General features: G+C 31.2%; 1 protein-coding gene across 1 annotated transcript in view; it reads left to right on the top strand.

The window, feature by feature from the left end:
• LOC132724418 (multiple epidermal growth factor-like domains protein 6) overlaps nt 1–13,176 on the top strand; it is a 37,517-nt gene extending 24,341 nt beyond the window's left edge. The window contains exons 11-16 of the mRNA XM_060709280.1: nt 1,406–1,523; nt 7,305–7,367; nt 7,815–9,335; nt 11,350–11,464; nt 11,726–11,808; nt 12,171–13,176. Of these exons, the coding sequence (XP_060565263.1) occupies nt 1,406–1,523; nt 7,305–7,367; nt 7,815–9,335; nt 11,350–11,464; nt 11,726–11,808; nt 12,171–12,301 (2,031 nt within the window). The 3' untranslated portion in view covers nt 12,302–13,176. The remainder of the gene's footprint in view (nt 1–1,405; nt 1,524–7,304; nt 7,368–7,814; nt 9,336–11,349; nt 11,465–11,725; nt 11,809–12,170) is intronic.
• Nucleotides 13,177–14,830: the final 1,654 nt, after the last annotated feature.

Genomic DNA, 14,830 nt, shown 5'->3' with positions numbered 1-14,830 from the left:
TGCTTTTCAGCAAGTGAAACTGAAGACAGTATTTTTACACCATAAATGCAAAATACTGTTTTATAGTTAAAGTGATTTGATTGGTATGCACGTGTTTCTATTGATTATGCAACTTTAAACATTGTAAAGATGGTAGCAATCTAAAAGTAATTTGCATTCTGATCGATCAGATATGTCTGTTTTAAATCTTTTTCATTTGATTAACACTATTTCTTGTGTTACAACTTATTATATAAATCATCAATGGTTAGTATTAAACAATTTTTAGCAAAAAATAAATTACCTGAACTTAAAACAAATTAACATATCAAATTAACATAATGACATATAATTGAATAAACGTTATTAAAATGTTATAATTGTATATTCTTGTATAAAACTGAAGATAAAACATATAATTAATACCAAATCGATGATGAAGCAAGGTGATAGGTCTTTTATAGGGTTTTTATCTAGGTAAATCAACAGTTGTAGCCTCGGGAAATACAGTAAAGCTCACACGACCCGCAGTGATAACCCACTTACAGGGTTATTATTTTAAGTTAACACACAGTGATAGCCCATGAAAATATAGTGATATAGTGAAGTTCACACAATCCACGATGATATGCCTGTTAGAGGGTTTTCATCTTAAGTCAATCAACGGCGATAGCCCTAAGGAAATAAATATTGTTAAACTCAATAAACCCATGGTGAAAGACCTTGTAGATGATTCAAGTCCATATAAAACCCACGATGATAGCCTCAAGGAATACAAAGTTCAAATAACCAACAGCAACAAGGCTTTTAGAGTGCCATCGAAATAAATTCTTACACCGATAGACGCAGAATATATTAAGGCTGACACAACTCGCAGTAATAGCCCTAACTAAGGGGGTACTTATCGCAAAAAGAAAAAGATTAGCTTCAGCAAATACAGTAGGGCTCACACAACCCATGGTGATAGGTCCTTAAGAGGGTTCTTTTTTGCAATCATTAATACCGTGTTAGCGTTAGGAAATACAGTAAAGCTAACACATCCCACAGTGACAAGCCTTTAAGACAGTACTTTTCACAATGAAACAAATATGGTTAGCTTCAAGGAATACAGTAAAGCTCACACAGCCCATGGTGATACGCTTTTTAGAAGACTCTTAACGCAATGAAACCCCCAAGAATATCCTAAGGGAATACATGAAATCTAATGAAACCAACTGTAATACAACTTTTAAAGCAATGTTCTCGCAATAACTCATGGGAATATATTAAATATCACACAATCCTCGGAAATAGGCCTTAAAGAGACTTCTAATCGCTAAAAAATAACAAAAGGTAAAAATCTTCAGAATACAGTGATGCTCACACAAGTCATTTAAATAGGGTTTTGCGGGCTTTATCGCAATGAAATTCACAATGATTGTTTCAGGAAGTACAGTTAATCTCACAAAACCCAAGGTCATCTTTACGGGTTCGTAATCCAATAAAACAGGTGTTAGGTTTAAGAAAATCTGCTGAAACTCACGATGATAGTTTCATGGAATACAGTAAACCTCACACAACTAACGATCATAGGTCTTTAAGAGAAGTTTAATCGGAAGAGAACACACGGTGATAGCCTTAGGAAATACTCTAAAACTCACACAAACCATGGTGGTAGACAGGTTTTTATCTTTATTAAATCATCGGACGGACGACGGGCAACGGACATTTAACGATCCTAAAATGCATGACGCCCCACCCCTCTTTGACCGAGTGTTTACAAACTTCTGTTACAGAAATGTGCTGATAGGTATAATACCCTGCGCCTCTTCCCCATTTCTGGATAACTGAGGGATGTTTATATTTCTTCATCAACTTTGATATCTTTGATATCAAATGAAAGTTACTTTATAGACTTTCTATGAATGCCTTACAAATAAAAATGAACTAAGTAATCGTATTTAAATTTTTATTTCAAATTTTATCGTTTTTCCTCTGAAAATCGCACTCTCAAATCCGGTAAGTAAACTACGGCGTCCCCTCCGAACATTTTTGTTTTAATTCTGAATCAATTCTAATAATTTTTCATTCAAATAAAATATTGCTTTCTTAGCTTCATAGCAATGACTTAAAATTAAGAAGTAAAATATTTTGTTTCAAGATTAATTATGTTACCTTCTTAAACCAAACTCTGAAATTCAATAAGATTCACAGGGCGCACTCTAATCTCTCTATTATTCCATGATCAATTTTAATAATTTCGGTATCAAAAGCTTTCTAGTAATGCCTAAAGAATAAAAATAAATAAAGTTATCGTTCTCTCTCTTTTTTCTATCTTTAACTACATTCATATATTCGGTAAGAAAACCAAGACACACCCCCTTTAGATACTTTATAAATAAATAAATTTTGAAAATTAAGACCATAAGCTTCAAATATATAAACAAATATCTATATACACTGAAATTATGAAATATACCTTAATATTGTTCATATGTGTTACGGAAAAATAGTTTTTTTGATTTCGGAAAGAAAATCTCGGCTTACGCTTTAAAATCTAAAATATTTTAATAATGGCGTTGTTTTTGTATGAAATGAAATGTGTGTGAAAACAAATCAAATATTAGATAGTATTAAGGTTATGAATACAATTACTCGCTTGAAGATGGTCATTTTCGTCCAAATCGCCGATATTTCTCAGGAAAACAAGGGGAAAATGATAAATCATTTATTTATTAAGTTATCTTATTCATTATAATTATTTTGTATTAAATAAATGGTGAAATATTTAATTTTCAAGAGGTGTATGTAGATTTAGTGATTAAAATGGTGGAAAATAATGCAACAAGAAATATCTTAGAAAGAATGCGGCCTGTTTTCATTCAGTTTTATTGAGTAGGGTAGAGGCGCTTCTGCACATTTCCGAAACAGAAGTTCGTAAACACTCGTTCAAAGAGGAGCAGGGCGTCAAGCATGAATTACAATCGTTTCACTCTGTTTATCTACTTTTGTCATTTTTAACATGTTACTTTGTAAACGTACCCTTGTAGTTCTGCAACTGGAAACACGTCTTATCAAACTCTATATTCTGTATTCGAGTTTTGCATTTCAGTTGCATATTTCAGGTACATATAGATATCTATAAGTGTGTTGCTTATGTATTATATGCAATGGCTGATACGAACTTGTAACTTTGTTTTTTGTTTGATGGTTTCCATGTTAGGCCATTTGTTTAGATCCATGTGTAAACTTGTTATTTAAAGGTGTGAATCTTTTATTAAAGGTTTGGATTTAGTGGCATATTATTGGCAATGCACGGATACAGTAAAAATGCAAAACATATACGTTCGCATTTTCAAAAGTAATTTAAAAAACATACACTTTAAAATGTTTAGGAAATATATATCAATTCTGTGTGCATTGTTGTAGAATAATGCACGGTTTCAGTTCAAATGCATAGTAATATAATCACGAAGGCCGATAGGCCTGAGTGATTAATTACAAAGCATTTGAACGAAAAATGTGCATGATTATACAACAATGCACGAAGAATTAATATCAATTTCCATTCTAACACGTCAATAAAGAATAAAATAATTATTATATAGTTGAATTTTATGTTTGCGGTTAAATTTGTTGTCGCATCAGAGTTTCTAATAGAAACGTACTTTAAAGGCTGTTCAAGTTGGTTAAAAAAACTGTCGTTAAATCTACCGTTAGTGGAAACATTTTAAGAATAACGAATTTGAAAACGTTGATAAAACTTTGTTTGTTTATTTCATTTCACTCTATATTTTCATCGAAATACAAAATATGAATAGTGAAATAAATGTGCAATTTAACTCGTTTGCAATATTAAAGTAGCCTTCTTTAATTTGATTATTTTTGGACGCGCTGTTTGGCGCTACATTGTGACGTCACGTAAACAACACTTTAAACTTTTGTACATCGTTAACAACTGAATTAAAGATATTGGTGTTCGGATTCATTTTCTAAGTAAGACCATTTTATTTCATTCTAGATGGTTAAAACAACAAAATTCAACAAAAAAAGTGTTTTTTTATTTATCAGATTTTTCAAACAAAATGGCGCCGTCAATATGTCGGTTTGAAAATGCACAGGGAGGTCATAAGAACGGCGAGTACATTGTTGTAGAATAATGCACGTTTCCGGCCTTCTTTGTCTATATAGGAAAATTTCCGTTAGTGTTGGAATTGGATTTTTGGCAACGAACGCCCTCCATAACAATGTACTTAATTATAAACCGTAAAGTCAAAAGAGTAAACAAAAAGATTCGGATAATATTACGGCGAAACAAGCTTGTAAGGGACATGAGAATTAACAACCACACTGTATAACACCTTGCGGTGTATTTTATCTGTCATAATAATTACCTGATTTTCAATAGTTTTTATTCGTGTTGATATATAGTATTACCATTGTTAAAGGTACATTCGGATCCATGCATATATCTCTCTAAACTATTTAACAAAGTCTTGGTCTTTATCAAATTTAGTTTAATCACATGTATATCGGATGTCAAAAAAGAAAAACAGAAACATATATTTTGGTCAATCCGATTTTTCTTTTTGTTTTGGCTTTGTTGTAATGAAGAGGCGATTCCCAATAATATCGTTCTAATAGTGAAATGATACTTCCATTTTTATACAAAAACATCATGGCCATACAATTTCGGAAATAAACGGACACTAAAAACCGAATAAGAGCAAGCATTATTTAAATAACAAAAGATATTATGGAAAGGTGATGTAACAGCGCTTTTTTGTAATTCACATTGAAAAGTAAATGTTTTTAATGTCACGGCATACTGCATATTACATTGGGAATACATATAAATAAATAATGAAAATTATCTATACCTTGAGATTGTAACATAACATATAGCTTCAAAATATTATTGTTTAGCATAACGCATGAGTAGATAAGGAAGTAAATATCCACCTTTTTTTAAATTACACGAGTCTACTATTCCCATTTGTATGTGTGGATATCAAGTTATCGGATTTAAAAAATTATGTCACAAGGTATGTAACTTCTTAAAGAATATAAAACCATTTCACATAAAATTTTCTTTTTATGAAAATTTAAAATTGTACAATTATGTTGTTCCCTTATTTTTATGGTAGGTTCTCTAATATGTTTATGTTAACGACATACCGTATTTTATTTAATACATACGGATATTGTACTTAACAGGATTATCTGGAACAACTTGATTTTGGACATGCGTTATCGGCAGATATCGAGAACTTCAAATATGTTTCTGTCATAGCGGTGTTCAATTGTTTCTGATAAAAAAAGAAAATAAAAAAGTAAACTAATGACAGCATATTAATTTCTTGCATATCAGACAGGATTTTCTTGCATGTCAGACAGGATTATCTACCGTTTACACCGGTGCTAGAAAACCCTGTCTTACACCCCCCCCCCCGTGTAAGACAAGTCGCGTGTTTTAAATGACGTCATTGACTCGCGCCTTTTATGAATGAATCGCGTTCTTAGCGTGACGTCATTTTCCGTTATGAATAAAGTTGTATGTTCATACGCTACTTTAAGAAAAAAGTGCGTAATGTTAATATCAGTTTTCATAATATCTGTTCCGAAAATAATTAACGTGATATGCAAGAAAAAGAATCAAACACCGGCTGTTGGTACAGACGGGAATATCTAGCTCTCGGGTAACTGTTTAGCGGAAACTCGGCAGAGCCTCGTTACCGCCGTAAACAGTTACCCTCGAGCTAGATATTCCGGTCTGTACCGGCAGCCGGTGTAAGATTCTTATAATCTACCGTTTACACCGGTGCTAGAAAACCCTGTCTTACACCCCCATGTAAGACAAGTCGCGTGCTTTAAATGACGTCATTGCTGCGCGCCTTTTATGAATGATTGGCGTTTTTAGGATGACGTCACTTAACCGTCATGAATGAAATTGTACGTTCATACGCTACTATAAGAAAAAAGTGCGTAATGAGAATATCAGTTTTCGTAATTTCTGTTCTGAAAATAATTGATATGCAATATGCAATAAAAAGAATCAAACACCGGCTATCGGTACAGACAGAAATATCTAGCTCTCGGGTAACTGTTAAGAGGAAACTCGGCAGAGTATCGTTACCGCCGTAAACAGTCACCCTCGAGCTAGATATTCCGGTCTGTACCGGCAGGCAGCCGGTGTAAGATTCTTATACGGTTTATACTATTTAAATGAGTAAATTAATTTCTTGATGCTTTTTATCTTAACTTTCTCTCGAGAGGTCTTGGGGTCCATATTTATTAATAAGAATATATACGTCTTTGATAACTATGAACATTGGGCATTTGTTAAAAACTATAGTGTGTGATTGTGCATTACATTATAATATGGATTCATCACATCAAAAATAGTTTTGTATCGCTACACTAGTATGGGGCACTATGTTTGAATTTGAAGGTTAAGCGTTTTATGTAAAACTAGACGCTTTCCTGCCATTGAATTGTAATAACAAAACCTAAATACATTACATGTTTGCATGAAATGTTTCACTATTTTGTTTAAAAGTGTATCATACTTTAAACAATAAGCACTTTATAATGTCATCAAAATGAGAGCATAAGTTTTGTTCCAGTTATTAATTAAATCTGTCAATATAACATGAAACTAACTTATTACATAATTAATTGTATAGTAATAAGGTGAATATAGTTTATTACTTATACGATGTAAAATTCTTGTTTTGCTAGTTATAACTGTTCGTTTCTGTATGTATATGTGTCAATGCTAACCGCTTTATGCGTGAAATTAAATTAATATATATCAGAGAATATAAGTCCGATGTGATATATAAAGACTCGGCAACTCCTTCCTTGGCTGTCTTAGATATATATCATTTTTAAAATTTGAAACGTATTATATTAACACTGAAAAAATACACGGCGATCTGAATTTGCTTTTGCAGTGTTATCGTATTCTTTGAAAATCTGCATTATATTTTTTGTGCGTCCTTTTCTCGCGCTTGAGTGATACAGTCACACATCGTTGTGATTCCAATAGCAAGTCATCAAATTGAACGGATATGTGTTTGTTTTCAGTGAAAATATTATATGTCTCATATCGAAGTGATACAGATAACACAGGTGTGATATATAGTATATTCCCTTATTATAATGCAAATAAGTATATTCAATTTTTGTAATCACTCTACGCGCATGAAAAAAATTTCATTTTTTTTTTACTTTGTAAAAGATAGTAAAAAACAGATACTCTTTATTTACATATATTCCTCATAGATTAATATCATATTATTATATTCCTTAGATTAGATAAAATCAATCTATTTTATTTAAAGGTACCACAGTTGACACCATGACAAGATTGGTCTCAGTAATTTTGGTGTTAGTGTGTCAGATTGGTAAGGAACATTTATGTTAATTTATTGCAAGTCTACAGCAATATACTGTATTGAAATAGAACATGAAATAAAGTAGGCTGTATTGGATATCTTGAAAAGGTCCTTAATCCATACATTATTTCAAGTGCCTGTTTCTATATTGTATATATAAGTAAATGCTCATTTTTATCCATACATTGAAACAAATAATAATTAATTTAAATAGAAATGCTGAATAGCTTTACTGTTTGTTCAAAAACAGATACATTTTTGTTTTAGAATTATCAACACATATCTGATCAGATTGTTTATGTTGCAAAAACGGGGCAAGTTATTGTGTTGATCAGAAGAATATTATTGAATGTATATTTATCTTTTCTGGTGTAAAAAGCACCGATGACCTTTAAAAAATCTTATCAACAACATACATAATGAAACATGTTAATCTTGATTTTATTATTTTTCTAGGGTTATCGATGCAGGCTTGCAATGAATGTGCATGTTGTAAGGGAAGTCATAATTGTGATACCGTTAGGAATTGTCGCGATGGTTGTATCGACGGATACTATGGTGATAAATGCACAACGGAGTGTCTGGAAAATTGTAAAACTTGTGTAAATGGTTATGGATGTACAGAATGTAAACCTGGTTATTATACTGACAAATGTATAATACCATGTGGGAAAGGTTGTCTTAATAATACATGCAAACTTATATCAGGAGAATGTACCTGTAAATCGTCTAATTTTATTGGAAGTAAATGTGATGCTTGCGTAGGTTTATGGTATGGTGATGAATGTAACAATACATGTCCTAGTAACTGTGGAAGTTGTATATCAGATACAGAATGTACCTGGTGTGTAAACACTGCTTATTACGGATCGTATTGTCAGTATAGATGCTCACCTGGCTGTGACGAGGGGAAATGTCGTAAATATGATGGATATTGTTCTAGTGGTTGCAAACCTGGTTATATTGGTGACAAATGTGATGCATGCTCACCTGGAACATATGGTAACTATTGTGAATTACCTTGCCCGGAAAATTGTTATAAATGTGTTTCGGCATCAAATTGTACCGTATGCAAAACCGGCTTCTATGGGGAAACATGCACTAATACATGTTCATCAGGTTGCTATGGCAACTGTTCTATTGCTGACGGTCGATGCTTTGAATGTAGACCGGATTTTGTTGGAGAATTTTGTGACACATGTAAGGATGGAACATATGGAGTTAATTGTTCCAAACTCTGTCGTGATACTGATTTGAATTGTCAAGAGTGCATCTCCGATGAATTAGGTATATTTAGAAACTGTATAAAATGTAACAGTGGGTCCTATATAGTATCTCCTTTTGATCAAAGTTTTAGCAGGTGTATAAATTGTTCAAATGGCTGTATTGACAATACATGCAGTACAGAGGGATTATGTGAAAGTGGATGTGTTCGAGGAAAATGGGGAGATATGTGCAATTCTAATTGTCCAACAAGCTGTTTAGAATGCAGTCAAACAGATGGATCATGTTTGGATTGTACACGGGACACATTTTCAGATGATTGCTCACAAAACTGTAACACAAATTGCAATGTGACTGCCAATGATCGTATTTGCACAAGAGATGTTGGGAAGTGTTTACATGGTTGTAAATCAATTACTAAATATGGGGAATATTGTGAAAATCCATGTAGTTATACTTGCAAAAACGAAACATGTGACTGGAAAACGGGACATTGTCTAGAAGGATGTGTTATAAATTACCATGGATTGTTCTGTGACAATTTATGTTCTACTTCATGTCTATCTTATACCGGCAAACGTGTGTGTGATGATATAAAATGTCATTGTTTATTTGGATGCAAAAAGGGTTTTAGTGGAAACAAATGTGACAAATTATGCAGTAGCCAATGTATAAATATAACTTGCAACCAGGTAACAGCTGAATGCTTGTATGGTTGTACAGACGGATTTAAAGGTTCGAAATGTCTTGAAGGTAATTAATTATAAACTAACAATGCCGCAGACCTTTTCAAAATTATTTCGTCAATGTAAACAATCGTTAGCAGCATTCATTGTTGTCAATTAAGGTGCCGCTGAAGCTTCTTAAATTTAAGTTTCACTCTGTATAAGAGTGTCGACATAAGCATTTCGTATCATTTGCATGACAACTCAATATTATGACAATTCATTATTGTTATAGACATATTTAGAGGACCTAAATATGTTGAAGATTAATTAAAACAAAACGATATTAAACCTTTAAGAAAAAATATCCAACGTTGAAATAGGTTCAACTGAACTGCGCTTTTGTCTTTTATTGCATATATACATATATACTTTAGTCCGTTAGTGAACTGACCCAGTGAGCGGAAATATTGTAGCATGTCAACTAAAAGTTAAGCAGTGCTTAAGCCAATAGACCAGCAGTAAACGATGAGTAGACATCAGTATGATGCACACATTTTAATACATAATCGTGCTTTCAATAATTAAATTAGCTTTCTTTTCCTAAACTTCAAAAACAAACCGATAATTGCGCTAATATATCTTGTTCAAAACCCATTATCGTACAGATGACAATTATCATTTAATCATATCGTGTATGTTCACGGAATAATTTTGACATGATAATAGGTGCAAGTACGAAGGTATTGGAAATAGCTAAATGTCCTTTGATATCTAGTGTCTTATGTTTCATGTTTGCACTATTAGATATTTTATTTAATGAGATTTTTAAAAATTCTTTATTTCAAGCATAAATTATAAATGGCTTCAGTGTTTAATTCAGAAAGTGTACTTGACCAAATTTCTAATTAATCACCTTTTAAAATGAACTTTTCTGAAAAATGTGAAAATATATTTTTTACAAAATCATCTATTAGTAAATGTTATTTCTATTCAAACCAGCATATCAAATCAAGCTTATCACATGAAATTCAGGCATGCATAATTAAAATACAACAGACGAATTTCAACAACGTGCATCACCAGAAAATGATGTGTGTATTAGTTTTACAGTATAAATTTAATCCGTTTTGATGATACATGTATAATAAGAGATAGCATAAAAACATCAACGTTTATACCGACTATATTAATATAGGAACGTGGTTTTTAAACAATCTATTCGAGTCTTACAATATTCTATTATTCAACTGTTTCTTGTATAACCTTGATATCACAGCAAGTAATTGTGTTTCACGTTGAGGAAATCATACAGATATGTCTTCCGCGACTGCAATAGTAATAGTAATTAGAATTTGATATATAATGAAAAAAGATGAATATATATTATGTTTCTTTACAATATAAATATGAAAAATATAAAGATACTTTGCGGTTTGTTACATATATCTAAGCGTCGGTACGCAGTTTTCTATCATCAAGTTGAGAGATGACCTTTAATAGTAATTAGAGTTTCCACATTTTTGTTTTTACATCAATCCAAACCATTTTTTTTTTTGCTTTTAAAAGCAATGACATCGCAAAGTGTTTGTCAATATGTGCAATATATATGTATGTTAAATAATTATTTTAAAATAACATTATATGTTTCCAAATCTGTGGCGTTTTAAAAGTGGATGCATATCTTTTATCAAGAATTATAATCAGATTTCAACTCTTTATTATCAAAGAATATACAGAAAGAAATCTGTTTAAATAAACCACTTATACAAATGTAATATTCAAAGCAGACACTTTACACAATAAACATAGCTTTAACTACGATATATTTGGTGTCTTCGAGGGAGGTTTTAGACAAACATGACTGAATGTAGATAATAGAAAAGTACCAAATGCATTACAGAAAATCCAATTTGTCTATAAGGGGAACATCAGTTTGCGACATATTTATCTTAAACTACATATCTTTTTCTTTAAAAAAATTGATATCATGTGTATTCTTGGCCGCTTAATTTAAACATTGCTTTATTTAACTATTTAAAAATAATCTTAAATATTTAAAATAGATTCATGTCATGACAAATATTATTAATTTTGTCTAGCAATATTACTGTATCGAGATGGCATTCTGATAGGATCGATAGTAGGATCAATTTTAGCAGGTGGCATTGTTGTTGGAGTTATCGCTTTGGTTGCCTTTAAAGTATGGAAGCGTAGGTTTGTAACTAGATTACATTTGACAAATTTTATTATTAATTTACGCTAGTTCATTCTAAATAGTTTTTGTTATATTTTATTTTTGGAAGGTGCTAGATTTTATAGTGCATTCGTATCAATATAATGTTTTTAGTTTGGTCATCAATGGAAAAAGAATATAATTTTTCATTGCTATAAGAGAAAATATTTCCTAGCATTGTTCATAAAATATAGCTTTTTGATCACAGTACCTCTAAAACATTTTCTTGAACATTTTTTTAGGAATGGAAATAACAAAGAAACAAATACCCATGGATACGAAAATACTCAAGTGGATGACGAATATCGTACAAATGGTACAAATGGTAGTGCTTTATATTTACTTCTCATAAACAATATGTCATTTTATGTAGTCAAAGTAGTCCTTTATATTTGATATATGTTTTTGTTATAACTTTGTTGAATATATATAAATAAAATCATTTTATTAATATAAAATCTTAAATCACACCCCTCTTTTATATAAGAATTTAATTTAATACATGTATTACATTTCCTACTACGTAAGTGTTATTTACAATTTATGTACGTTTTAAGGAATTGTATTGTTATCAAAGCAATGTCAAAACACATCATTTGTTACTTTTAGATTAAGTGTTAGTCGATTATCATGTTGCATTAGAACATTTACTTTTGTTTCTGTCAGGATTCTCAGGATTTCAAACAGAAGACACACATGACAGCGACAGTCCTGTGACATACGAAGATTTGAAGTCACGTGACGACAGATTATACAGTGAGCTAAGTACAAGTCACCAGTTATCACCACCACCAGCTGATTATGTTAACTCTAGCTAATTAGGAATTACTTTACAAATTTTAGAACAAATCCTGTTTTCTTCAATTGTTTTAGTGATTAGTATAGTTTTTTTAAATGCATTAATGTGTTTCGTCTGAAACTGAACAAAACCGAAATATATGTTAGTTTTTGTTTCCACTAAAACAGTTATTATGATTGCATGACCTGCTCCAATTATATTTTTTTTGTGACAACCAAAATGTATGTTGAAAAGTTGTTTTGCTTTTGAAAAGCATCTTTTTTACAGATAAAATCTAAATTATATGAATGCTTTTGATTATTTTTTAACATTGTGTTTTATATTATACATGCATATGTAATAATAATTATACAACACAGTACAAACATATAAGTACATTTATATATGATAATAAACGCAATAATATTTCGTATGGAGTATTTGATTGTTATAAATATCTATTCGTCCATACCATTTATACGTTGTAAGAAACTTTTGAACACATGTGAATATTACATTACTTCCTGTTACGTTCAAGTGCGGATCTTAATTATAATAAGAGTGGCAAAGTAGCACTATAAATCTTACACACATAATAGGTAGAGCATAATGCGATGACAAAGCAAAAGTTTGATGCGTATCTTGCAACGAAAAAGAATATTTTTTAAACATATGAACACACAGAAGTATTTATATATTGGTCGCCGTAGTAAACAGGATTCTTCATTTTACACTTATATGGTAGCTGTTCACTTTTACAGGTTAAGGTCAAGTTCTATGTGTAACTTCAAAATAATTATATTTTTTCTTAACTATACTAAGATTTGTAGTTTATAACATTTTAGTAAATAAGGAACTTTATCCGTGTACTTGTTTTACAGTTTTTGATATTTTCTTAAATTATGTATTACTTTAGATTTTGAATTCATGATAACTGGAAATAAACAGTTATAATTTTTTTAAACAGTCATTTAAATTTCTTTACGTCTTTTTACTCATTAATACTATACATACATACATGTATGGATACATTGTTTAAACATGTTATGGTACACAATTTTAACAAATTTTTTTGAATATTTATATGGCTGGATTATTCGAATTCAACACAGTTCTATTAACAAAATAGTCTTTGAATCATCGATGCGTCGCATGTATTTCTTAAAATACTGGACAAATTTGAAGAATCGTGAATTTTATATGACTTATATGCATAAGAACAATAAATATATTGTTCAAAGTTATTTTCAGTTTTCTTCAAAACACAACTTTGTGCTGTATAATTCTTCCTTACAAAGATTTAGGACAAATTGTCTAAAACAACTGTTTGCAATATAACCGACTTCTTGTGACTATTTTGCTGGTTTATAAAGGCTGCACATTTAACTTAAAGATGAAGAATTAATAAGATCAATAAATGACATTTTACATTTGTATTGGGAAGAATACAATGACATAACGTAGAAATACAACAAGAATATTGATATTGATATATTCAATATATACCTGAACATTTTAAATATCAAAATCGATTTCTATAAAATCTGCTGTTAACAATCAGGTATAAAGCTTCTGTAAAATTTTGTTTACATAAAGAAATTAATATAAAGGCAAATTACGTATTTAGACATCAGTTACATCTACATAGAATTATACGAAATATATATTTCGTAGGAATACGATACAAGTCTGTCCAGGGTGTACATGTTTATTTCTTAAGCTTGTGAGTTCAGTCCGAACTGCTGTTTTGGATGTCAAGGCGGCTTTTATGGCGAAAAATGTACATATGATTGTTTGGAAAATTGCAAAACGTGCAGGAAAAGTTATCTAAGGAATGCTGGCCGCTAGGGTTCAAAACCCGTCTGTAGCAAACTGTTTCTTCCGTGAGCAAGAAACTTTACTCTATGCTTAGTAGTGTTTGGTTAATAATTAGAGGTTAATACTTGGTTGCTGCTCGCCATTATGCGATAATGGTCCGAAGATGTGCATAATGGCCTGAGGGCCGCAGGCCTGAAGAACATTATGAACTCGAGGGCCATTGTCGCATAATTGCGAGCAGCGAACAAGTATTAACGTCTTTAATACCTATGTTCGAAATACGGCGTTTAGACATCGCCGCTAATCTTGGTTGTCGCCCTTTTTAAGAAAACGGACGGTTGTCAATGTAAACAAATCTGTCATACAGTACAGTTTAACACTCCGATTACTTTAGAGAACAAGACAACACAAAATAAATATAAGAAAATGTTGTTTTATTGTTGTTTTTATCAATAAACACGCTTTACTTTTTTTGAGAATTGCATTTAGATATAGTGCCAGTTTTTTATGAAGTTTTGCGCCTTCAAGAACGGTTTCTGATATCTAGGTGTAGTATTATGGAAAAATAATGCCAAGTAGCAAGGCGGCCAAAATTGCATAATGACCTGGATGTTGCCATTATGGCCCTGAAATACCCTAGATTGTGTTACTATATGATTGTGTTACTATATATAGTAACACAGGTATTAATATATAATAATAATCACATATATCAACACTGAAGTCAAACTAACTTGACATCTGCTGTAAT

Source organism: Ruditapes philippinarum, unplaced genomic scaffold (assembly GCF_026571515.1).
Source record: "Ruditapes philippinarum isolate M1 unplaced genomic scaffold, ASM2657151v2 ctg4572_1_1_1_1, whole genome shotgun sequence".
Classification (NCBI taxonomy): Eukaryota; Metazoa; Mollusca; class Bivalvia; order Venerida; family Veneridae; genus Ruditapes; species Ruditapes philippinarum.
The sequence above is the reverse complement of the archived record's forward strand: the minus strand, read 5'-3'. Positions and strand labels throughout refer to the sequence as shown.